A 23,481-nucleotide genomic window follows, 5' to 3' on the forward strand; every position below is an offset into this window, starting at 1 on the left:
ATTGTCAGTCATGATTACAGTTGAAATACCGAGAAATATCTCATCAAAGAGATTCATTTAAACTATAACCGTGAAACCTGTGGATTAATGACATAATTACTGTAACTACCTGACCTTGTTTTGTAAATTCTATACATTAATACACCAATATGTACTTGATGCAGACAAAAGCATCACATTTACATGAATCTGATTGGAATGTCATGTTATTTAATAGTCAAATAAAAAGTAGAAATGTTAATCAAAACACACACAAAATACCAATGCATAGATTTAAGCTGTTGTGACCACAAACTTCCCCAAACCCATAACTCATTTTTTATACTCTTCCTCTCGCAGGGTGTTAAAGCACTCAGTGGACTCCACCTATGAGAATCAGGGCCCTAGCCCGGGCTATAGGATGGAAATGTCCATCTTTTACGTGGTGTACTTCGTTGTCTTCCCCTTCTTCTTCGTAAACATCTTTGTGGCTCTCATCATCATCACCTTCCAGGAACAGGGGGATAAGATGATGGAGGACTACAGCTTAGAAAAGAATGAGGTGAGGAGCGATTCAGAGGTCTCTGAGTCAGATACAGTCATTCTTTTTTAAAGCTTCCTAAAGAGTAAAAAGTAATATAACTGTAACTCTTCCCTCCTTTCCTGTCCTCCTACAGAGAGCTTGTATAGATTTCGCCATCAACGCCAGGCCTCTGACTCGCCACATGCCGAAGAATAAACTGAGCTTCCAGTATCGCATGTGGCAGTTTGTGGTGTCTCCACCCTTCGAGTACAGCATCATGGCTCTGATTGCGCTCAACACCATCGTCCTTATGATGAAGGTACAAGCCTGTGGAGCATCTGCGCTCGGCACATGTTGTATACTGTAGCACAAAGTTATTTCAGAGTTGGTGTAATCACAGGAAAAGCATTTAACAACAACACTACTGTGATGTAATACTCTCAGATATGGCTCCCAATTTTAATTTTGTAGTTCACTTTTATTAGCCACACTGTACACTAGAGCAAACCTCATGGTCGGGTGCTTGATCTCAGTCCGTAGTCTCCAAGCATCTGGCGGTGAGGCGGAGGGACCGTGGGGTGGGCTAGCTAGCAAGCTAGCAGCAGTCTCTTTTAATGGCGCTGGCTAGCAGTAGGCTGGCAGCCAATTATCAGGCTCTGGCAGCTTTTTTGTTACGTGGAAGTGGGCGTGGTTTCATTTAGAGTGGGTTGGAAAAACAATAGACGCAGCTGGTGTGGCATTTAGCAGCAGATATTTCCTTCAGGAGTTGGTGGAGGCCAAAACAGAGCTAAAATTACTGTTTTGCTAACTTGTTAGCTGTATCAACTTTACAAGGCCATAATGTGTCAAATGTGTGCAAGGTTTATCTTATTATGACAAAAAAAGAATGCTGCTTCAAATTTCTACGTTTGAATATACTTATAATGTCCTCATTCTTTTTCCTTTTTGTGTCTTCAGTTTGACGGTGCATCAAAAACGTACGATAAGGTACTGCAGAACCTCAACATTGTGTTTACCTCCTTCTTCTTCTTGGAGTCAGTCTTCAAGATCATCGCTTTCGGCCCTCTGGTAGGACTGAGAAAAGATCCCTTTACACGCAGCACCTACACATATACACACACATTACTTATCTAGGTTAACCCGGTCTATATGCTTGAGTGTTTCATCCTATTATTCATTTATAAAGAGGGTTATTTTGGTAGACAGATCTAGAGCATGTTCTTCCTGTCCCTGAAAAACCCAGAACATACCGTGTCGCACAGCAGTCACGCTATCAGCCTCCTTCCAGCCTGTCTCCACGGTAACAACTCCACCACTGGCCAGGGGCGTGTCCCTTATCGCCCCCTGGCTGCAGTTCCGGAAAAGTGCGACTGGCTACCTTTGCCGTCTGTCTGTCTTTTCACTGGGTTAAGGTCTCCCACTTTTCTCTCCACAGAATTTCTTCAGAGATGCCTGGAACATTTTTGATTTTGTCTCCGTGATTGGAAGCATCACGGACATATTAGTGACAGAACTAGGGGTAAGTGCTGTGGAGTGTTTGGACGAAATAATGGTTGCAGCTGAACACATGTTGATTATCTGTCATATTATGAAACAGGTTCGATGGACTCAAAGGAATAATCTCTCCTTATTATCAGTGTCTAAACCAGTCTTCTGCTAGATCTTGGTTTTATTTGATTTCCTTTGTCTCTTTACAGTAAAAAAAACAAAAAACATTTTTAATTAATTAATTAGAGAAGTCATCTGATGTAATTGTTGTTGTGGAGCTTTAATTGTCACCACACCATGTAGACACACACACAGAGGTGGGGCTGAAAGTAGGGCAGGCAGCCTCACAGTGAAAACAAGACTCCAGGAAGTCACTGAACCTGGTTGAGAAACAGTCCAGCACAAACCACATTGTGTCAGTTTTACACTTTAGATTAAACATACAAGCTATAACAAGGCAAACAGTGAGCTGGTAGGCGGATTATGTAAACTTTGGATAGAACCCGTCTAACTGTGTCCCCCTATTTCTTTTCTTTATGCTAAGCTTTGCTAACCAGCTACTGTGGTAGTGTCATATTTACCGTATGGACATGAGAGTGGTGTTCTTTTCTATATCTTGGAGAGAAAGCAAAAAATGTATTTCCCAAAACAGTAAAATATTCTTTTGTACATTTTTGTTTCTGTGTCATGGTGTTTAAGGTCCAGTGTGTAAGATTTAGGGGAATATATTGACAGAAACTGAATATAAAATAATAAGTATGTTTTCTTTAGTGTATAATCACCTGAAAATAAGACTCTAGTAGTAGTAGTGTTTTGGTTTCCTTAGAATGAGCCATTTATATCCACATAAGGAGTGGGTCCTTGTCCATGGAGATCACCATGTTGCACTGCCATGTTTTTACGGCAGCCCAGAACTGACAAAGGTAATACTGGCGCTAGATAGGGCCATTCACATCATTGCGTTTGCCACCATCGTCGCTAAAAAAACGGTTTTAATCACCTGGTCTGTTTGTTTTGGAGAAGAAAAGACCTCTTTGGATAATTCGCCTTCCAGTAAAAACCTCCTGAACATCTGGATCTTAAGTTAACAGAGAGAAAAGGTGAGCACACATTAGCATTAGCATTGGCTAACGGCCTGTCTCCGACATGCTAAACAGTGTTGGAGTGCGTTGCAGTCCTGGTGAAAACCTCCTGACCAATATACACTGAGGGAATTCTAACCAGGAGAAGTTTCAGCTTCACCTCACAACTAGACACCACTAAATCTTCCTTAATCTTACACACTGTTCCTTTAAAGCCGCTCATTTTGATATAGTTGTGTGTCAGACTAAATGGCACAAGCAGATGCAACTACCAATGATCCGTGTGTGTCTATATGATGTGTGTACATTAGTCTATGAAAAGCTTCACTCTAAAATCTGTGGTGTTATTTATCTGGTCTGTGCTTCTTTTTGTGACAATATTTTCACCCCAAATCCTTCAAATTCACAGGTTGTGCCTTTAATGTGTTGTCATATGCAGACACAGTCATCTTTAGCTCACTGTTAACTGTGATTGTGTTGTTTGCTTGTCTACCAGCATGTCTGTTGTTTATTCTATACATAGTAATATTAATATAGATGTAAGACTCTGCAATGTTTGTGGAATTCACTAGCAGCTTCAGCCCCTCTCTGTTGTTCAGTTTCTGTATATTATTCACCTCACACCGAAGGTGATTTGAATTTTGTGCCTGGGTTTCAGTCATGAACTTACTTCAGTCTTCCTCTCATTCACACTGACTTGATTAAGAGTAAATGAGCTAATTACTGCAAAATAATTGTGTCTTCAGATGATGAAAGACACCCTCTGGCCACGTTGAAGGTGCTAAATTTGCACGTTAGCTGTCTGAACTGACAGTAATTGACATCAGTGGTGTTTTCAACGGTGAACTGATCATCTCAGACATCCCATTGATTCTCTGTCAGCTTGTAGCAGCAAAATTGCTGGTTGAGCACATCTGATATTTGCACGTCAAGTTAAAGCTAGTCTTAGTATCCGCTGGTAAACACAAGCTGGCAGGTTGCGTGGTGGCATAGTTTTGCCTGATATCAGACAGAATTGTCAACGCGTAATGGTCTGTTTCCATTTTCTGTCTGACATTGCCTTCACTCGAATTGACTTCTGTGGGGGGGATTCAGTTTCGCCAGTCAATCACTTCAAACCAACATATACATCTTAATATAATAACGTTGTCACAATACCAGAATTATAATATACCAATACATATCTGATCATGTTAATATCTGTGCAGCCTTGGGATGAAAATCCAAATAGCATGTCTCTGAGACATGTCTTTTGTTTGTTTATTTGTTTTACCTTCGTACTTTCAATACTATTAAATCATTTTAAACATGTGGTATTGAAAAAAATATTGATAGTTTGATCAGGGCTCCTATGGTCATGGAAAACCTGGAAAAGTCATGAAATTTGACAATCAAATTTTCCAGACCTAGAAAAGTCATGGAATAAGTTTGAAAGTTTTGGAAAAGTCTTTGAATTTTATTCAGTGTCATGAAATTGTCACAGTGATCTTCCATAATGAAATATAATGGCAGTTTTGTTTTCTGTAGCTGATGACATAATGTAGCTCTAATATGCCATGATGTGTGATATTTTGTTTACCATCACATCACATAGGCTACATTTTCTTCATTTTCCGTCTCTGCCTATATGTATGCCAGCTAGCTAAAATTATGTTTGAGTAGTTTAAATCTGACAAACGCCAGGCAAATGGGGCAAGAATGAAATTTAGTGTGGGTCCTTAAAAAGTTATGAAAAAGTTTTGAAATTTTGCCCATAAATACATACGGGAACCCTGTTGTATTATTTTTTGTTTTGTTTATGCTGATCCTAGATCTTATCTTAAGTGCCCAGACACACCAAACCGACTTTAGAGAACTAGTAGCGATGAGGGCCCCCGCTGCGTTGCCTCACGTCGCCTTGTCTCAGCCAAAAGTTGCACATGAACACACCAAACTGACGGCCAACAAGCACAAATTTTCTGTGTCTGTGTGAGAGGATATACCTTTCATACCAGCTGATGGCAGTCGTCTGTAATCGTCATTTAAAAAGGAAAACTGAACGACCATTTTGATGCTAATTAGCCAGTTAGCACATTAACAACACAATCCATTGTTGAAATAACAAAGCATATTCATTGTGCACCAGTGAACAATAGCATAAAACATCAAGAAATGTCTCTGCTATAGAGCTCAGTGGCAAAAAAATAATCTTACTTCATATAAGAAGTTTGTTTTGGTCTCTCTCCCTCTTGACTTTAGCTCTTTGTTTACTTTCCTCACTTCCTTTCCTCTTATTGTGCTGTGAGCTGAACTGCCAATCAGAGTGATTTAATTCGCAGACGGCCTTCACACAACGCCGATTCAACACGCCAAATATGAAGAAAAAAAGCTAATTAGGGCCAACAGTGTGGGACACACCACACCAAGAGTGCAGCAGATGCTCACCAACAGCCCAACTTTGACCGCTTGGTGTGTCAGGCCTTTAAGCTTGTAAGGACATATCAGAGCACAGTTTGTGTCTTATAAGTACAGGGAATGCAGTTCAATTTTGAGCCCCTTATTTCCAAAAAAATAAAACACAACAAACTCTTCAACTACAAATATCACAATAACTGAGGATAAATCAACACAGAAAAAAATCGGGCAATCAAAATGACAATTTAAATACTTGTTAGTGGAATGGGAGGAAGTATTGCACAAACATTGCAAATGCTGGAATACTTAAAGGTTAATGACTTAACTTAAAATACATTCAACTTGCAAAATTAGATGACCACACATTTTGTAGGTGAACCAGAATGCCTTTATGGACCTGTTCGGAACAAGCTGCTCGTAATCCAATGCTAAAGCTGAGCGAATAAGATGGCATCAAAGAGGGGCTGAACATACTGTATATCAAATCACTCTCTAACTGTTGTTGTTGACTTGAAGTTGTGTTTCACTGCCTTTTTAATGACACCCATAATGATTCCGTCTTCCTCTTCTATCTCTTTACATGCTTTCTTTAAACCTCTCTACTTTGTTGGCGCCCTACGCCCCTCCCACTTCCTCCTCCTCTGATAAAATCCATCCAATCAAAATGCACTATGAAATCCTTCATCGTGTTCTCCATCCGTGCTGCGCCATGACATGTGGTGGTGGTGCTGTGATGATGATGATGATGATGATGATAATGATGGTGATGGTGTTTCGCCCCTGCCGAATAAAACACACGACCAACCCCACCTGCCCCCCCACAAAAATGTCTGTCACCCACTCACAATGTGCTACAACTTACCAAAAAAATTAAATAAAAAAAACTCCCTCCCCATTCATCTTTCTACATCTTGGCACATGTAGATTGCGGTTGGTTTGCAATTTATCTCTCAAAGCTTTCTGCTGCATCCTCATTGGTCATGTGTACCCCCAACCCATTCCTTACCCCCAATCACCCGCTCCCCCATGACCAGTCTTAACCTCTGACCCCAGTGCATGCGCTTCCTGGATGATGTCCGTTAAAACTCTTTACATACAGAGGGTCATTATCAGTGTAATACATTTTTACATGTACTTAGATGTATATTCAGTTCCCTAGAAACCATGTTAGGTTTTGCACAAGAGGTGCTGTATAATATTCAGTTTACTCCTCTTTTGATCTGTACACAGGAAAAAACCTCTTCCTGGTCACAGTGCTTAAATTAATACTTCAGCCCCAAACTGATTATTTGTATATCAGTTACTCACCTCAGATTACATTGAATTTGTAAAGTAAGCTTCATTTTACTCGTATGTCTTCACAGTGAACGAAGAATCCAGAAACGTGTGAGAATGTGTTCCGACCTTGGTCTGAACCAACTGCAGTCACATGACACATTGTTTGGGTTAAACATGAGCATGTTACAGTCCTGGAGGATTATTAATGTGCACCTCCTCCTGTACTGCCTTAATATGCACATTCAGCACATCCAATGCATCAAAACATTGTTTTCTAGTTGGAGCCGCGCCTCGTTTTCAAACTGTATGGTTTGACTAAAATGAACAATGACAGCAATATAGTCCACGATGAGCAGCGCTAAAATCAACCTGCGTAGTTGTCCCTCCATTGTGACATTAGAAAGTGTCACATTTATCTTGCAAGTGTACTCTTCTTCAACGTTTGCTTTACTTCCTGGATTTTTCCCACATGGAAATTCTGACCAATCAAGAGCAGCTTTCTCGCTCAAGACATTTGATCTGGTCCTCTTGTAAATGCTGCCGTGAGAACACGAACCAACTCTAGGCAATTATACAACTTTGTAACGAATTAGTCCCTGATTCAGACCAAAGCAAGACAACTCTACTCCATTTACTTTAATTCATCAAGAATTTTCTCAATTTTTTTGATACCTTGTTCACTGTTGAGGCATACGAGTAAAACAAAGTTGTCCTCAGGAATTCAACGTAACAAGGGGTAAGTCATTGATGTACACAGTCATTTGGGAGGCAAAGTGTTCCTTTAGTTTATCCCAGAAGTCATTGTTTAATTAAGGTAGATTAGTGATAAAGAATAGATGCTGCAAACTTTACCTGCATACAGGCCGCCCGAGAATGCAAACAATACTTCTATATTTGGCAACAGTTTTGTGCACCACATTAGCTATACTGGGATCTGGTTCAAGTGTAGTTGACTGTTTGATGATGCTGTCATCTTTCAGCTGATTTTTTTTACTTACAGTATTGTGTAAGATGGTGCAGATGATCTCAGAGTTCACATTTAATTAAACTGCAACATTTAATAATCAGTATATAGTCCCAGTTTGTGCTATCATGACAACATTAGCAGCTAGAATCTACCAGTGCTTGGTTAAATGTCAATTTTTGAACACAATCTGATGCAAACTTAAAAGATAAAATCTCACACTCTAAGTGCAACTAAATAGGTGAATGTGTGAATAAGAGCTTAGGATGTGCTCGGCCCCACTGGCCCCTACTGGTCTGCATGTAGGCCGGTTCTTTCCTCTCAAAGTATGCTGCCATGCCAAACCATGCCTGCACTGAGGCTGCTCGCTAGTCCCTCCTTATTCCTCTCCCCTCGTCTTCCTCTTCATGCCCCTCTTCCTGCCTTGCCTGTCAACCACAGAGTACCAGGGCCTCACCAGGGAGTTTGGCTGTTACATCACATTATTCTCTCTGTGACACTGTAAAGAACCACCAAGAAAAGTCAACAATTCATTGGACTGGATCCATGTCGATTAAGGGCGTTTTCACACTTGGTCTAGATACCCTATTCTGTACTTAGGTTTGTTTCTTCAGTCTTCTGGCAAAGTGAGTCATTACTGCAGGACTGTTTTCACACATGCACGAGTCAGTCCAAACCTTTGATAGATTTATGCTCAACAACAGTATCCGTCACATACGTCAAACCCAGTTGAGCTTTTAGCAAGTTTTGCAAACATCGAGAAAAGTATATGCTTTCCTTTGTGATTTTAATGCCGATACTTTAGTCAAGACTTCATCAGTCATCTCCCCACGCACTGATGGCTGATGGATGTGGTACGATAAAACGAGCCAATCGCCGCAGTGTAGCTGCTAAATGTTCCTGGAGTCATTCATTGTTTACAGCCATAGACTGCATGAAAAATAGACGCAGCTACCATGACGTCACCCATTGGTTTGTGGACTACTGTTTTGAAGCCTTGAGTTTGGGATTTAGGTCATCGCTATCTTGTTTTTTTTTTGGTGCCGAAAGTGACCGTATTTAGACGAGAGGTTGGAGCTGTTTGAGAGCGAGGGGTTGATCTGACTCATAGACTGCAGCGACCCCTTGCAGAAAGCCTTTCACTCAAATGGCCTCGTCCTTAAATATGAATAACTGTAAGCCTTAATAAAATTTAAATCCACCCCCTGTACAGTTGTCACAAATGTTGAAATAAGCTACAGAGACCAAAAACATTTTTATACCTGCCTGCAAGCGTTTATTTCTGCTGTATATTCGGCCATTTTAACATGGCCATCTATGGGGGTTGACTCACTCTTGGAGCCAGCCTCAAGTGGCCATGTGAGGAACTGCAGGTTTTGGCACTTCTGCATTGGCTTCATTTTTCAGGTCTGGAGGTTGCCGCTTGTTTACAGCATCAGCTAGGTCGGCTAGCGCTAAACTGGAAAAACAACTGCGGTAGAAGAATAAAACACGAGTAGGAGATTATGATACTGTACAGAATAAAGTTTGGTGTGCGCTCTGATGAACAGCACCAGAGCATGCTGGTAGCAAATTTCAGACACTCTTTGTGGGGGACCTAAAACCAGACTTCTGGGCTGAATTCCATAACAATACTTTCCTCATCAAAGACCAGGGGAAAAAAAGTCCAAGCTTCAACCCAAGTGTGAAAATGCACAGAGTTTATGCAACTACACAATGACTGCTATTCTCTGGAGATGAGACTATAGATTTGGACAGATTTTTCAAATAAAACTCCCCAGCTCCTCCCAAATTTTAAAGAGTTAGGTGTCACACAACCCAAAGCCATGCTCCATGGGCCACAGAAAAGTGTGTGCGTGTATGTGTGTGAGTGTGTGGTTGACAGGCACAGTGCACTGTGCTCCATCTTGTGTGGCCTGCTTGCCCCCCAGAGATCAGTGCATTTGGTTCTTTAAAAAAAAAAAAGCCTTCTGCTGTACCAGATTGGATGATGACCTTTAGACTCTTTGAATTATGATTTTCTTTATTTCCTTTCTTTTCTTTGTCTTTTGACCTTTTCTCTGTCTTTCTCCCATTTATACTTGTATCTACTACGAGCCATTATGTTTGCAGTTGGTTATGTTTTGTTGGGTTTGATCCCCTCCCCCTCTCTCTGTCTCTCTCTTTGACCTCTCTTTCTCCCGCTGTTGTTTTTGGTTTTTGTGTTTGGTAGAGGGAGGTTGTGCAGGTGTCACGTGTTCGGTGACACTGACACTGTTCTCCCTTTGTGCTGTAGAATAATTTCATCAACTTGAGCTTCCTGAGGTTGTTCAGAGCAGCTCGCCTCATCAAGCTGCTGAGACAGGGAGAGACCATCCGCATCCTTCTGTGGACCTTCGTCCAGTCCTTTAAGGTATTCAGTCTATAACAGATAACACACATAATGCACGTGTAGTCACAACACATGTCACAGCTCTGACAAGTACTTCCTGTCTCTTCGTCTTCTCTTGTAGGCTCTGCCATACGTGTGCCTCCTCATTGCCATGCTCTTCTTCATCTATGCCATCATCGGCATGCAGGTGAGTGTGTCTTATCTGCCCATTTGTTTTGTAGCTGGTTTTGGAGACAGTTTTCATGTTTTAGGTACTGCAGAGTCATTTTAAAGTAATCTGAATCAGCAGAGTAACTAAAGCTGTCAATTAAACATGCTGGAATAAAAGTACAATATTGGCCTCAGAAATATAAGAAACTAGAAGTGCAGCAACATAAATTTGCTGAAGCTCAAGTGAAATAGCTCAAAATGATATATAATTACTTTGAGCATTTTAAAATCAACAACACAGCTTTTCCTGTTGTCACTGGATTGTTTAAACATCACCATCAAAGTGGAGAATATGCAGTAATGTTGGGGTTGCTTTCTTGTTCCACTGTTTGTTCGTGCAGCTGTTTGGGAATTTGGCACTAGATGACAAAAAAGATTCTGCCATCGACGAGCACAATAACTTCAGAACCTTCATCATGGCCCTAATGCTGCTGTTTAGGTGAGTCTTTTAGCTTCGCTTTTACACATCACAACGGCCTCCTCTCTCTTGTAATGTAAAATTCAAACCCTCAGAAGGAGCTATTCATCTGTGATGCTTAATTAATTACCATCACACACTCGAACCACATCTTGAGTAGATGCTGACAGTTGTTGCCTCTTGCATGTTATCATCAATTCAATGCTTTACTGTTTGTGTTCACTCTTTCATGTTTTGCAATGTGTCCCCCGTCACGCAGGAGTGCTACGGGTGAGGCGTGGCATGACATCATGTTGGCTTGCCTGGGTGGTAAGGAATGCGACCCGGACTCAGGGAACACAGAACCTGAATGTGGCAGCACCTTTGCCTACACCTACTTTGTCTCCTTCATCTTCCTCTGCTCTTTCCTGGTGAGAGAAAACACACAGAATGTCCCTTTAATAAATCCAATTACTTCTCATTGCTAGAGGTGCACTTAAATCAACACTCACTTTTGTTTTTTGTTTTTTTTCTGCGACTAAGACCAATGAAATCTTGCCGACTAATGACCTGCCTGGTCGCCTAACACTTGGTCAGCTATTAGCAGACAGCCCTATATCTAAAGATCCCTGATTTTTATTAGGTATTATTAAACCTTAGCAAGAAGAGGTTTTGCAGTGAGCTCGTTTCCCTCGTCCTTGTTCCAGATGCTGAATCTCTTTGTGGCTGTCATCATGGACAACTTTGAGTACCTGACCAGAGACTCCTCTATCCTGGGGCCTCATCACCTGGACGAATATGTAAGGATATGGGCCGAGTACGATGCCGCCGCCTGGTGAGTGGCACACACACACACTCATGCACGCACACTGTAGAAGTCACACAAAACAAATCATAGACAGAAACACACACATGAAGTAGCAAATACACAGACAGGCAAATGCCATTATAAACACATGTGTAATGTGAAAGTTAGCAAACATCAGATGTGTCTACAAACACTTCGACAGTCTTATTCTGAATGTAACGTAACTGTTAACCCTTGGCTTTCTCTCCTGTCCCAAACGGGGGAAAAGACAGGAGTCATGATCTCACCCAGGAAGTGTAATGCTGAAACAGGATCTACATCATGTGATGATAGCGGTTAAAAGTGGGTCGGTTAAAGCTGGCCTGCCTGAGTTTTCCTTTCTACATTTCTGTCTGTCTTTCTCTCCCTTTCTCTCTAAACTTTTCTGCCTTCGTTCTCAAATTGCACAATAAGTGCACAGTGGAGATGAATGTAACCCTCCTCTTCCTCTTCTGCCCTTTGAAAGAAGTTTCTGTGGGCGTGCATGTGAGGAAGGTGTCTTGCACCTCTTTTTCTCAGTGTAAATGAATGCTCTCTCCTCTTCTCCCTTTCCTTTTTCTTCTTCTCTATCATCTTTTTCTTTCTCTCTTTCCTTCTCTCTCTCTGTATTCTGTGTGTTCCCTCACCTAACCTCCCCTCCTTGTATTTTTCTTGCAGCGGGCGCATACATTATAAGGATATGTACAGTTTATTGAGAGTTATCTCCCCTCCCCTGGGCCTTGGCAAGAAATGCCCACATAGGGTGGCCTGCAAGGTTTGGACCAAACCCCTAAAGCACAAACTTAAATGCAACCTGCTCGCCTTTAAGAGACTGGAATGAATGTCGCTCTTTATCACTTTTAAAAAAAATTCTTTCCAACTTCAGCATTTTCTTTCATTTGGTTTGGTTTTTCTGTTTGGGTTTGCATTATTCAGTTGTTTTAATCTCATTTCACCATTGAATCATTTCTTTTTTGGAGGGGGGTTCTGTTGTATATGCATTCTGACATGACAATGAGAATGTTTGGGACAATGCAGAAATGCACACACACACTCTTGTACACACTCACACACACATACATCGATAGCGGTGTGTGAAGCATGAGGTGGTGCACTGCACTTGCTATTGTCTTCTGACTGAACGCTGGGAAAATGACACTGATGTGTTCACCTTTTACTTGAGTATGATATCAACACTAGAGTCTAGACTCCAGTCAGCCATTGTCTTTTATTTCTGCTTGCTGTCTAATTTTTGCCTGGGCAGAAAATGGTCGAGCAATGTGCATTGTTCTTGTTTGAGTTGGGGTTCGGGTGAGGGAGGCGGGGTTACATTAGTACAGAGACTTATGCAGAGAGGGCTTGGTCTGAATACTGTCACCACCATGCTAACCTTGATAGCTGTCAGCTAGGCCAGTGTTTTCCAGCCATGTGTCATCAAGGCTCAGGAGTCTGTGGGTTTTGTTTATAGTCACTCTCGTAGATAATTCAACAAATTAAAGGTATACTGTGCAGGAATTGTTGGTTACTGTTTAACAATATCGCCGGGGAAAGTGAAAGTGAAAACCAAGCCCAGATAGCCGTTTTGTTTCATATTGCATGTGTTTTTTTCAGGGCTGTGCTTGTAGCTTCTCCTTTGATGGGTGTTCTTTGCAGTCTGGCACCTGGTCACCACCTTTTTATAAAGTCCTTAACTCACCTACGCGCTGTGCCCAGCAACATCCCAAACACAATAAAATAAGACAAAAACTAGAATTACCACTTTGGGGTTATATGCCTCTGCCAACAAGTCAATTTACAGTTTACATCCATGTCTGTCCAGACTCAGCAGTAGACAATGTTTCTATATAATCACTGATTCAAGTTGGAGACCCAAGATTAGTGTCACCAGTTCAGTATCTCACCAAATGTCTTCCCTTCTGTTCCTGAGTTACGGCATTGAATAATGGCCAGAAAACATTATGATGTCACAGTGAAGTTGACCTTTAACCTTTTGGATATAAAATGTCGTCATGATAAGTGTGTAAGTTCTTAGGTTATGGCCAAACACATGTTTTGTGAGGTCACACTGATGTTAACCTTTGACCTCCAAAGTCTAATCAATTTATCATTGAGCCCAAGTGGACATTTGTGTCCACTTTTAAGAAATTCCCTTAAAAGAAAAAGGGGATAGCATGTTTACAAGAATGAGACAGACAAGGTCACAGTGACCTTGACCATCAACCTTGACCACCAAAATTGAATCAGTTCATCTTTGAGTCCAAGTGGATGTTTGTGCCAAATTTAAAAAAAATCCCTTAACCCGTTCTTGAGATTTTGTGTTCAAGGGAATGAAACAGACAGACAACCTGAAAACATGATGCCCCTGGCCACAGCCGTCGCTGGTGCAGAGACATAATAAGAAAGTACAGGCAGAGGTCAAAGTCTCTGCAGATAAATACACCCCAACACACCTCTCATGGGTCAAAAGTTATGATTGAAAGGGATTTCTTTTGTATTAATCCATCCATTGTTTTTCTTTTTAGGAAAATCCTGCATAGTATACCTTTAAAGCAGCTGATATCAGCTGCTGTTTTGGTTAGCTGGAATACAGAACTACAGATTCCTGTGCCTCCATGACATGTGTTTGTGAACCACTGTGCGTAAGCAGCCTTTACTATTTAAGTTTAAATTTTAAAGCCAGTATGTGTACTGAATGTCAGAGTTCTAAAATCCTACACATAGTGGCTTTAAAGGTTCAAAAATCAAAATGAATGTAAGGCCTGTTACACACTCCTCAGGAAGAATGCACACAACAGTGCAAAGAGCAATGCACGGGGTGTTCATTGCATAATGAAATAGTTTAAAATTTGCAAAAACTTGCAGCACTATCAAACTACTAAAACAAGCGACTATCAGTGAAGAAGTTATTCTCTTGCATCCTCAACCTACATTGATCTGCAGTACTGTATCTTTACAGAGTATTCTTTTGTGTAAAATAAAACCATTTACTCCGTTTCTTTGGCCGTTTTTCGGTAAATACCACAGTCCCAGATCCCATCAACATTACTTTCCCTACGCGCATTTGTTATGTAAGCAGAGAGCTTGTGTATCCCACATGCTTGTGTTGGCACACCTTGAGTGGAGACTGTAACAGGCCTCATGGTAACAGTTTACATTCACTGCTACCTGAAATACTATAAAGGTATGGCCAAACCTGCTCTGTTTGTGGCTCTGGTGTACAGGGAAAGAAGGAAAGGGGCAGGGTGTGTGTGTGGTTTGGGGCAGGGACTCTGGACATCAAAAGGTCTTGTGTCCACCAGGTACCTCTTAACTTCCAGTGTCGACAGATGCTTGTGGGAAGAACTGTTGGTCATGACATCTGTGTTTGCTGACTGTCGGGATCTTTTTAAGGTGCTGTAGTGTTTGGCTTTGACGTAAGAAATGATTAAAGGGTCAGTTCACCCAAATCATGATCAACAATATATTTCACATCTTAGCCCCTGTGATATCAAGCCATGCACATGGTTTCAGTTGCATATGCTGATGTTCTGAGACACTCTGTACTGCAGGAGGCCATTTAGAGGCCCTAGTCAATGGTTCAACTGAGCTCAGATGCTTTGTTGATTTTATTATTTATTAACAAATATCATTCCAGAAAATACAAAAAATCATATGGAAATGAAAAATGAAAATATGCAGCTATGCACCAAATAAATGAAATGTTTAAACATTTTGTCAACAAAATTGTGCTTCAAACGTCATTGGCCTGAAGCCTTTTTCGCCAAATTTTGCCAAACCTCAAAAGCGGTGGCAACCTAGGTAGGCTATCTATGGATTCTGAATTCAAAAAAGCAGAGTTTCAGAGGAGAATAGAGAATTTAAACGTGTGTGGACAGCTTCATTTGCTTTTACCGCCAGCTCTGCAAAGTTAAAGTTCCAAATAATAAGTTGCCCACTGCAGAATGGCCACCTAGTGGTAAAACATATTCATAAACACTCATTTAGACGCGCTAGTAACGGCTAATTTAGACTGTGTTACCTCCATTATAAGGCTAAAATATGTTTTGTGGCTCCAGACAGATTTTGTTTTTATCATTTTTGGTCAGAAATGGCTTTTTTGATAGTAAAGGTTGCTGACCCCTGACCTGCATCAACCAAAGTAGCAGATGCGCTTGGACACTTGAAGACGTACCATGATTAAACTAGGACCCTGCTGAACTTTAGTCCTGAAAGTGGAGACAGAATTCTCAGAGTCGTCTCAAACACACGGCACATGAAACCGAAACTATCTGCATAGCTGGACGCCACAAGAGGTAAGTGACGAAACATTCGGTGATGAGGGTGAACTGACCTTCTAATAGCCAAGACCTAGCTGTTAACACTGTCATCACCACGGAGGGCTCCCATGAACATCTGAAGGCGTGGCTGTGAGCAGAGGTTCCCGGTGGACGCGCAGCCTCAGTAACAGACTGCATTGACTTGTCATTGTGACTCACTCCGATCTCTGCAGCGGTGCTTTTCCTTGCCTGCTAGAAGCCCCGCTGCCAGTTCTATACGAGCGGCGAAAGAGGGCAAAGACCAAAAAAAAAAGTTCCCAAATCCCCTTTTCACCTCGCATAGAACGGTATCTCAACAACTAACTAAACTAAATAACACCTCCTCTTCCTCCTCCTCCTCCAATCCCCCCCTCCTTCCCCAGCCTTTCTCCCTCCCTCCCTCCCTCCCTCCCTCTCTCTCCTCTCCCCTACTTTATGATAAACCCGACTAGAAGCCACGTAACACACTCCCTCGTTCTCGCTCTTTCTCTTTCTTTCTCTCTTCTCTCACCACAGCAACCACATATCCACAGCGATCAAACAATAACCTCTGTGTATTTGTTTCCCCCCCTCTTCCTTTCCTTTGTCGGTTTCTTTCTTTTTTCTCCTCATGTCTCCTCCTCCAAACACACCTGTGTGTGTCCGCGTCCTCCCCCCCATCATCCTCCCTCTCCCTACCCCTCATCATTTTCCTTTTTTTCGTTTTTACGTCGTCCGTCTTTGTTTGTTCTGTCTGTCGTGTGTGTGTGTGTGTGTGTGTGTATGTGTTGGTGTGCGGGTGAATGCATGTGGTGTGTGTGTGTGTGTGTGTGTTTGTGGCCACTCCAGCGGCCGGATCAGTTACACAGACATGTATCAGATGCTAAGACACATGTGTCCGCCGCTAGGCCTCGGGAAGAGGTGTCCCGCCCGGGTCGCCTATAAGGTAGACTCGCCCCCCACCTTACCCCTCCACCCCCCTCAACCACCACCCCACCTCCTTCTCTTCTTCCCTTCTCCCACCATTCTTTTCTTCCCTCCTTTACCCCTCCCATCTCCGTCCTTAAACCTCCCCTTCGAAAACCTCCCCATCGCTGGGGAGGAGATCCCCCACCTCTCTCATCTGTTGAAACCTCCCCCGTCCCTTTCTGACCTTCTCCTCCTCTCCCCTTCTCCTCCACCTCCCTCCTTCCCTACCTCCTCCCAGCGGTGTTCTCCTCATTGTCTGTTAGTGGTGGTTGTGGTGGTGGTGAGCGCTGTCCTCTCTTCTCTCTCTCCGACCGCGGGGATGGAGGGATGGGCTTTTGTCGTGCAGTGAAGTGAAGTGATAGTGGAGTGGTAGTCAATCCTCTTTCTTTTATTTCCTCCCGTCAGGCCGCAGGAGTAAGGGAACAGAGGAGGCTTTGCCAGTCCTTCTGCAACCTGCACGGACGCATGCACACACCAAAATCCTGCCAGAAAATCATAGAAAGAGCACAGATCTGAGAAAGACTTCCTTTTTCCATCACAAATTAAGGAACTTTAAAAAGAAAGAAAACTCCTGTTGATAGTTTTAAATTGATTTTTGCATATTTTACCGTACTGAATCTTGCAGAATACATAAATGAAATATTATGTAAGCTTGTACAGTATGCCTGTCACAACAGGCTGTTTTGTTCAACCATTGTTGAGACTTAAGGCAAAAAAATGTATAAATACATTTTTCAACCACTTTTTCTCATCATGTGTTACAGCTATTATTGTTTGCAGTACATGTAATGCTAATATTATTTATGAGCATATATATGGAAATATGTACACGTTGTATTTTTTCACAATTAGAAACATAATTTGTTCATGTGAAAATCTTTAGTGTAGAATCCAACAAACAGCCATATAAGGTGCACCTATTTGCTTACGATGCGGGTACAGAAGGACCGGCAAGGGTGTCTGTCTTCAGTTCTCTGCGTCTCTTATTCCTGTGGATGGCACAATAGTGCACACACAAACATGCCCACGTTACTGTGCCACACACATAAACACTGTGCACATACAAATAATAATAATGCATAATAAAATGAGTAGGAAAAGTTCTGGCCCTTCTAGTTTTTTATCTTTTTTTCAAGATGATTTTTTTCTTGACACCCAAAGGAAACATCTTTGGCTTCTCTTTGTGCCTCAGGCCTCAGACCACCAGGGTAAAGATTTGGGTCGCACATTTCAGCATCTGCTGCCTCGCTGTCTTGTTGTCCACTCTTTCTCTCCACTTCAGTAGAGCCCTACTCTGTCTATTTTCTCTTTCACTCTCTTTCTTATTGACATCCAGATTCCTCAAAAAAGTGTTGAAAAGATGAAGTGGTGCCTCAGCAAAGAGGCCCTTATTTTTCTGATCGTTTGTGGCGCAAAGAAGCTCAGAAAAGTAGCACTACCAAGGCAAATATCCTGTCATTATCAGTTAACAGTGATGTGTGTGTATCAGCTGTAAAGCTAATCTACCTATATGCTAGCGCAATGGTTCCAAAAAACATTTTTACACTGTGTAGCAGCTCAGAAAATATTACTAATCCAAGTACCACTAATATTACCGATGTTACAATACAAGGGCCAAGGCCCACCCTATTCAGCTTTGGACATCTTAAGCAGGAGGCAGGTTTATTCCCTAATCGTAAAATTGTTTATTGTTGAGTCCTTTCTACAATGTAGCCACAGCCACGTGTTTTAAACTCTTCCACACGACTTTCATACGTCATCAGGTGCTGTTGAGACTTCACTGGCGCTGCTTAAGTAGCTACTAGCACTTGCGCTTGCTTGATTGTCGTCTACTTCCTTTTCAACATGGCTGTTCGAAATATTCTCCCCCTGTTCCACACTTGTCTTCCTCATAGCTCCCATTTGGAGCCATGATTGCAGTGTTTTTTTAACCATTTATTTTACCACCACTTTCTGTCTTGCTATTACAGCTTAGCACATAACTGTTCATGGACATGTGTGCGCCACGTTCATGAACAAGACTACGCAGCATATATCGAAACAAAAAATATGACAGGAAAGGCAAAACTTACTTTTATATTTCAAGGATCTCATAATTTAAAGGTCCAGGATGTAAGATATAGGGGGATTTAGTGGCAGATAGTGGTGAAGATTGCAACCAGCTGAAAATTTTCATAGTTAAAATTCCTTCAGTGTCCATTGTTCAGGAGGTTTTAACCAGGAGACAAATTTTCCACAGAGGTCTCTATTTTCATTAGAAATTTTGTTTATATATACATAATATATATAAATTTAAATTAATTAGTTTATATTAAAAAATTCAGAGATTCCTCCATGTACCACTAGAGGGAGCTTGCGTACCACCAGTGGTGCTCATACCATAGTTTGGAAACCAGTGTGCTAACATATTTGCATCCATACTTGAGAATAGTAAACATAGCATCCATAAAATTCCATGAAGTAAAATGAACTTTTAACTACATTAACTATTCTTCACTGTTCTGTGAACAGGATGGCTTTGATTAAATATCGCAAACTCTCCATTGTGCTGAACTTTTTATTAAATCTGGCTGTCAGTACCCCATTAACTGTCTCTTTCTAGCTTTTCTCACTTTTGTCTTTTACTTTCTTCTTTCTCTGTCCCTGTCCTTTCTTCTCATTTTTGTTTCTTATCGTTTTTCCTACCTGTCAGTTTTCTCTCTTTCTGTCCTTCTGTCCTTCTTCCTCTACGTCCACACGTCTGTCAGCAAACAGCATCCATCTTCATTCCTTCATAGCATCCCTCTGTCCATCCAAGCCCGCTCTGTCTCTACCTTACCTGTCCTTTCTGTTCTCCTTCTTTCTCTCAGAATGTCAACCTGTATCTGCAGTGGTCCCCATCACATACTTCAGCCATCAAAGCCTTCCAGTATTCATTGATACAATCTCACAGAAAAAAAGTCCATTAAAGGACATTTTGAGATCAGAAAGTCCTTGATGTTTCTTGTTAGATCGGAGATGGGAAGGTTAGACATCTTGAACCTTTTGACACTGATCTCTTAATGCTTAGGGAAAGTTCTTGATCTTCCCTTTACTGGACACTAGGCCAACAGTTCTGATATCTGTGTATCGCTACTGACCTCTTCTCAGAAAACTTATGTCAGTGTTGTTTTTAGTCCTCGTCTTTATCTCTTGTCTTGTTCTGTAATTTTCAGCCTCTCTCTTCTTTCCTTTCTATCTACACACACACACTCCTCTCTGTTATTTCCAATTGACCCACGTTCTCTTGATTCCTCTTTTACTCTTTCAGTGTTTTCACGGTCCTCCTCTCCCTCCTCATTCTCGCCCTTCCCTTTTTATCTGTAACTACATCTCATGACCAAGCTTAGAGCCGCCTAGTTTAACTCAACTAACTGCTGTCCCTACCATGTGTCCCCTTTGATAGACCCCGTCCCCTTACCCTACTACTATAAAGTCTGGTTGGTCCAAAACAAAAACAGAAAGAACGTCGATCATCTCTTTTTGATCTTCTCTATGATTTTTTCTTCTTTCAGGGAATGCCACAACTCTAATCCTCTCTAACTCTGACACCCCCTTAAGACACTGCACCCGTTTGGCATTGAGAGAGATCTTGACTTTATATGAAATCATCGCTGTCAATTTGATTGATTAAGGAACCCATGAATGCAAAATTGTAGAGAGCATTATAAAATAAGAAATGGATCTGTCAATCTGTAGGATCAATCCAGTTGGATTGAGGATACTCTCTTTGTGCGGATGCACGGCTACTTGTATTGTGAAAGTGGGTTTTGAGGGCAGTTGGGGGGAGGTAGTGGGCTGGGTAGGTGGGAAGAGTTGGGGCTTAGATAATGGGAGTGAAGTAAAGGCATGTTGCATGCTTTGTGTGTCCGGGTTTGTGGGATTTTTCTAGGGGGGTGTTGTGTTGCATGCAATCCTCGCACTCTCTGTCGCATGGCTATGGGCGACATTGAGCCTGTCTTGCCTGCTGCCTGCCGAGCGCTGTGGATGTTGGCCGATGCCCTCCGCCTGCCGCACACTTGGCTTTGGGCATGCCTGACTATCGCACACACTCAGGAACACACGAGCATGTACACAACCCCACCGCCATCGTACTACTGTGCTTGCCATCGTGAGTGCCCAACGCTCATGTTCGTAGGTAAATCCAATGGATGCCAACTGGTTGGGATAGGAACGGCAAGCGGCCCTAGCTGGCCCAGCTTGTTTCGTTCTATCTGCAGGTTTCTCCATTGGTTTTACCTGGTACAATATAGACTTGTTAAGACAGGGAACCTCCTTACAGGTGGGGGGAGCTCTATAGCAGACGCCTCAGTTAAATAAAACTAAAGCAGTCTCCTGAAAAATAGCAGAATTACACCAGTGATACTGTTATTGTTCTCCAGTCGGCCTATTTTGTCTTCAAAGGACTCCAATTAAGCGCCCTTAATTGCAGTCTGTGAAAATAATTGTGTGTAAGTGGGTGGGGAGGGATGCTGGGGTTGGAGGGGGGGTGTGGGGTTGGTGTATGTGTACTGTTTCATATATATCTACATGTGTGTAACAACAGAGATGTGTAAATGCGCCAGTGCATTCACACATTTAGGGAACATGGGCACAGGTTGGGTCGGAGGCCATTTTGGCTCCGATTGTTCTTCCTTGTGGTTCTCGGCTCTCACAGTTGCTTAGCAGCAGATGGCCCTCATTGGATAGCTGTGCTGTTTCGTAGAGTATCACTGGAAACACAGGAGACGCAGAGACTCGCCTATTCAAGTTTCTTTCCTCAAGCAAATGCTCTTGCACTTGCGAATGCATGTGATAATAAAACGAACAAAACTGTGCAGCAGACTTAACACGTGAATGCTCAACAGTAAGTATAGCACACATTAGTTATCAGAGGACTTCTAAAACTCAAGTGCCTCAAGTTGGCTTAAAAGCTCACATTAATCAGATCTGAAAGAATTACAGTGACACATAGTCAACATTGCTTTAGCCCCTAATGTGTCTCAGGGACCATCGAATAAAACGTGGACGAATCCTGTCCAGCTTTAATTGGCTGTTGTCTATGGAGCTCTCTCAACCCCGACCCCAACCCCTCACCCCCTCCCCTTCCTGGAGGTTCAGGCACATCACTCTTTAGCAAGGACACGTCCCTTTCTCATCCTCTCATCCTGACTGGCTCTCCACAGAGGCTGCTGCGCATGGATCTGCCGGTTGCTGATGACAACACGGTGCATTTTAACTCCACTCTCATGGCTCTGATCAGGACAGCACTGGATATAAAGATTGCCAAGGGTACGGCCCTAAAGTGCTATAATCCCTTTACTCTATCTGGTCATCTCAGTTACTCTCTTGTCTGACATTTTTGGGTACTACTGGCTAATTAACGGTTATGACTTTTCACCTCTATGTTTCTGTCTGCTTCTCTCAATGACTGTACATAAAGATGGACAATGTGTCTCCACTTCTTCCCACTGCAAAAGTAAAGCCAAAATATTCAGGCTAAAGCTGCTGCCATCTTGCACCTGTGATATCATTTGGAACCAGAGTCTGGGAGGTAGCGATCTCAGCACTGTCGAGTTCCCGCCGTCCGACACCGGTTAGCATACACAACTGTCAATCATGATGTCAAACCCCCTTTTTATGGCACCAAATAACTAATTAAAACCAAACTTATCGGGAAAATAAACACTTGAACATATAACAGCGTGATAGAACTACCTAAAATGACACAAACCATCTTTAGGAAAAATGAACTTGGTGTTAACTTAGATTTTTTTTTAGTTTGGCCCATGTCCCATCCACTAACGTGTAGGGGGTGGAATTATGACCTATTCTGCAGCCAGCCACCAGGAGGCGATCGAGATGTTTTGGCTTCACTTTTGGGAAGCTCTCATGTCGTCCATGTTTACTGTACAGTCTATGGTTTCTCTTCAACAAGAATGCTTCAGATTATTTTAGTTAATATAACCAAACTGTGCCAATTCTGACACTAACGAATAACCTTTTTGTTTTGGGTGAATGTGTGCACGCATGAATGGCTAAATATATTTCTTTTGGGATTTTGTGCCATCGTGCCTTTCTTTTGGTCTGTACCTTCTTTGCCCTGTGTTAATGTGTGTGGCGTGTTTGCATATGTATGAATGAATGCATGCGTGCTGTCTGTGTGTGCAAATGTTTGATGCGCGTGTATGTGGGCACTGGTTTGCGGGGCCACTCAGGCGGTGCAGACAAGCACCAGATGGATGCAGAGCTGAGAAAGGAGATGATGGCCATTTGGCCAAACTTATCGCAGAAGACGCTGGACCTGCTGGTTACACCGCACAAGGGTAAGTTACAGAAAAAAGAGCATAGTGGTATGTATATGTGTCTACAATCACCAACTCACCAAGAGGACAGCTTCTACCAGCCAGTGTCATTCACTGCTTTGCATCTCCTGATCAGGCTACTACAGCATAAACACATAATGTACATACATACATACACACATACATATACCAGTATACATTCTGTACATCCAAACATCCTACCAATACCGTGATCCAGAGCAGGGATGAAACAATATAAGATTCTGTCGTGGATTGCAATAAAAAGCCCTCACAAAAAGTTGCTTGTGGTGACTTTAAATTTCTGCGACGTCGCTCACAACATGGTTCGAGTTCAGGCTCTCCACCATACAGTACCATGCACGTTCTATAGCCACATCAGCACATATGTGTACACAGACACATA

General features: G+C 42.1%; 1 protein-coding gene across 1 annotated transcript in view; it reads left to right on the forward strand.

Moving 5' to 3' along the window:
- The window catches only part of cacna1ab (calcium channel, voltage-dependent, P/Q type, alpha 1A subunit, b), a 209,432-nt gene that overhangs the window by 144,574 nt on the left and 41,377 nt on the right, over positions 1 to 23,481 (forward strand). Inside the window, exons 29-40 of the mRNA XM_050044006.1 lie at positions 340 to 541; positions 657 to 821; positions 1,460 to 1,570; positions 1,938 to 2,021; positions 9,984 to 10,100; positions 10,201 to 10,266; positions 10,631 to 10,728; positions 10,967 to 11,117; positions 11,394 to 11,521; positions 12,191 to 12,287; positions 21,939 to 22,044; positions 22,971 to 23,078. Coding sequence (XP_049899963.1) covers positions 340 to 541; positions 657 to 821; positions 1,460 to 1,570; positions 1,938 to 2,021; positions 9,984 to 10,100; positions 10,201 to 10,266; positions 10,631 to 10,728; positions 10,967 to 11,117; positions 11,394 to 11,521; positions 12,191 to 12,287; positions 21,939 to 22,044; positions 22,971 to 23,078 — 1,433 coding nt within the window. The remainder of the gene's footprint in view (positions 1 to 339; positions 542 to 656; positions 822 to 1,459; positions 1,571 to 1,937; positions 2,022 to 9,983; positions 10,101 to 10,200; positions 10,267 to 10,630; positions 10,729 to 10,966; positions 11,118 to 11,393; positions 11,522 to 12,190; positions 12,288 to 21,938; positions 22,045 to 22,970; positions 23,079 to 23,481) is intronic.

Source organism: Epinephelus moara, chromosome 5, assembly GCF_006386435.1.
Source record: "Epinephelus moara isolate mb chromosome 5, YSFRI_EMoa_1.0, whole genome shotgun sequence".
NCBI classification, from domain to species: Eukaryota; Metazoa; Chordata; class Actinopteri; order Perciformes; family Serranidae; genus Epinephelus; species Epinephelus moara.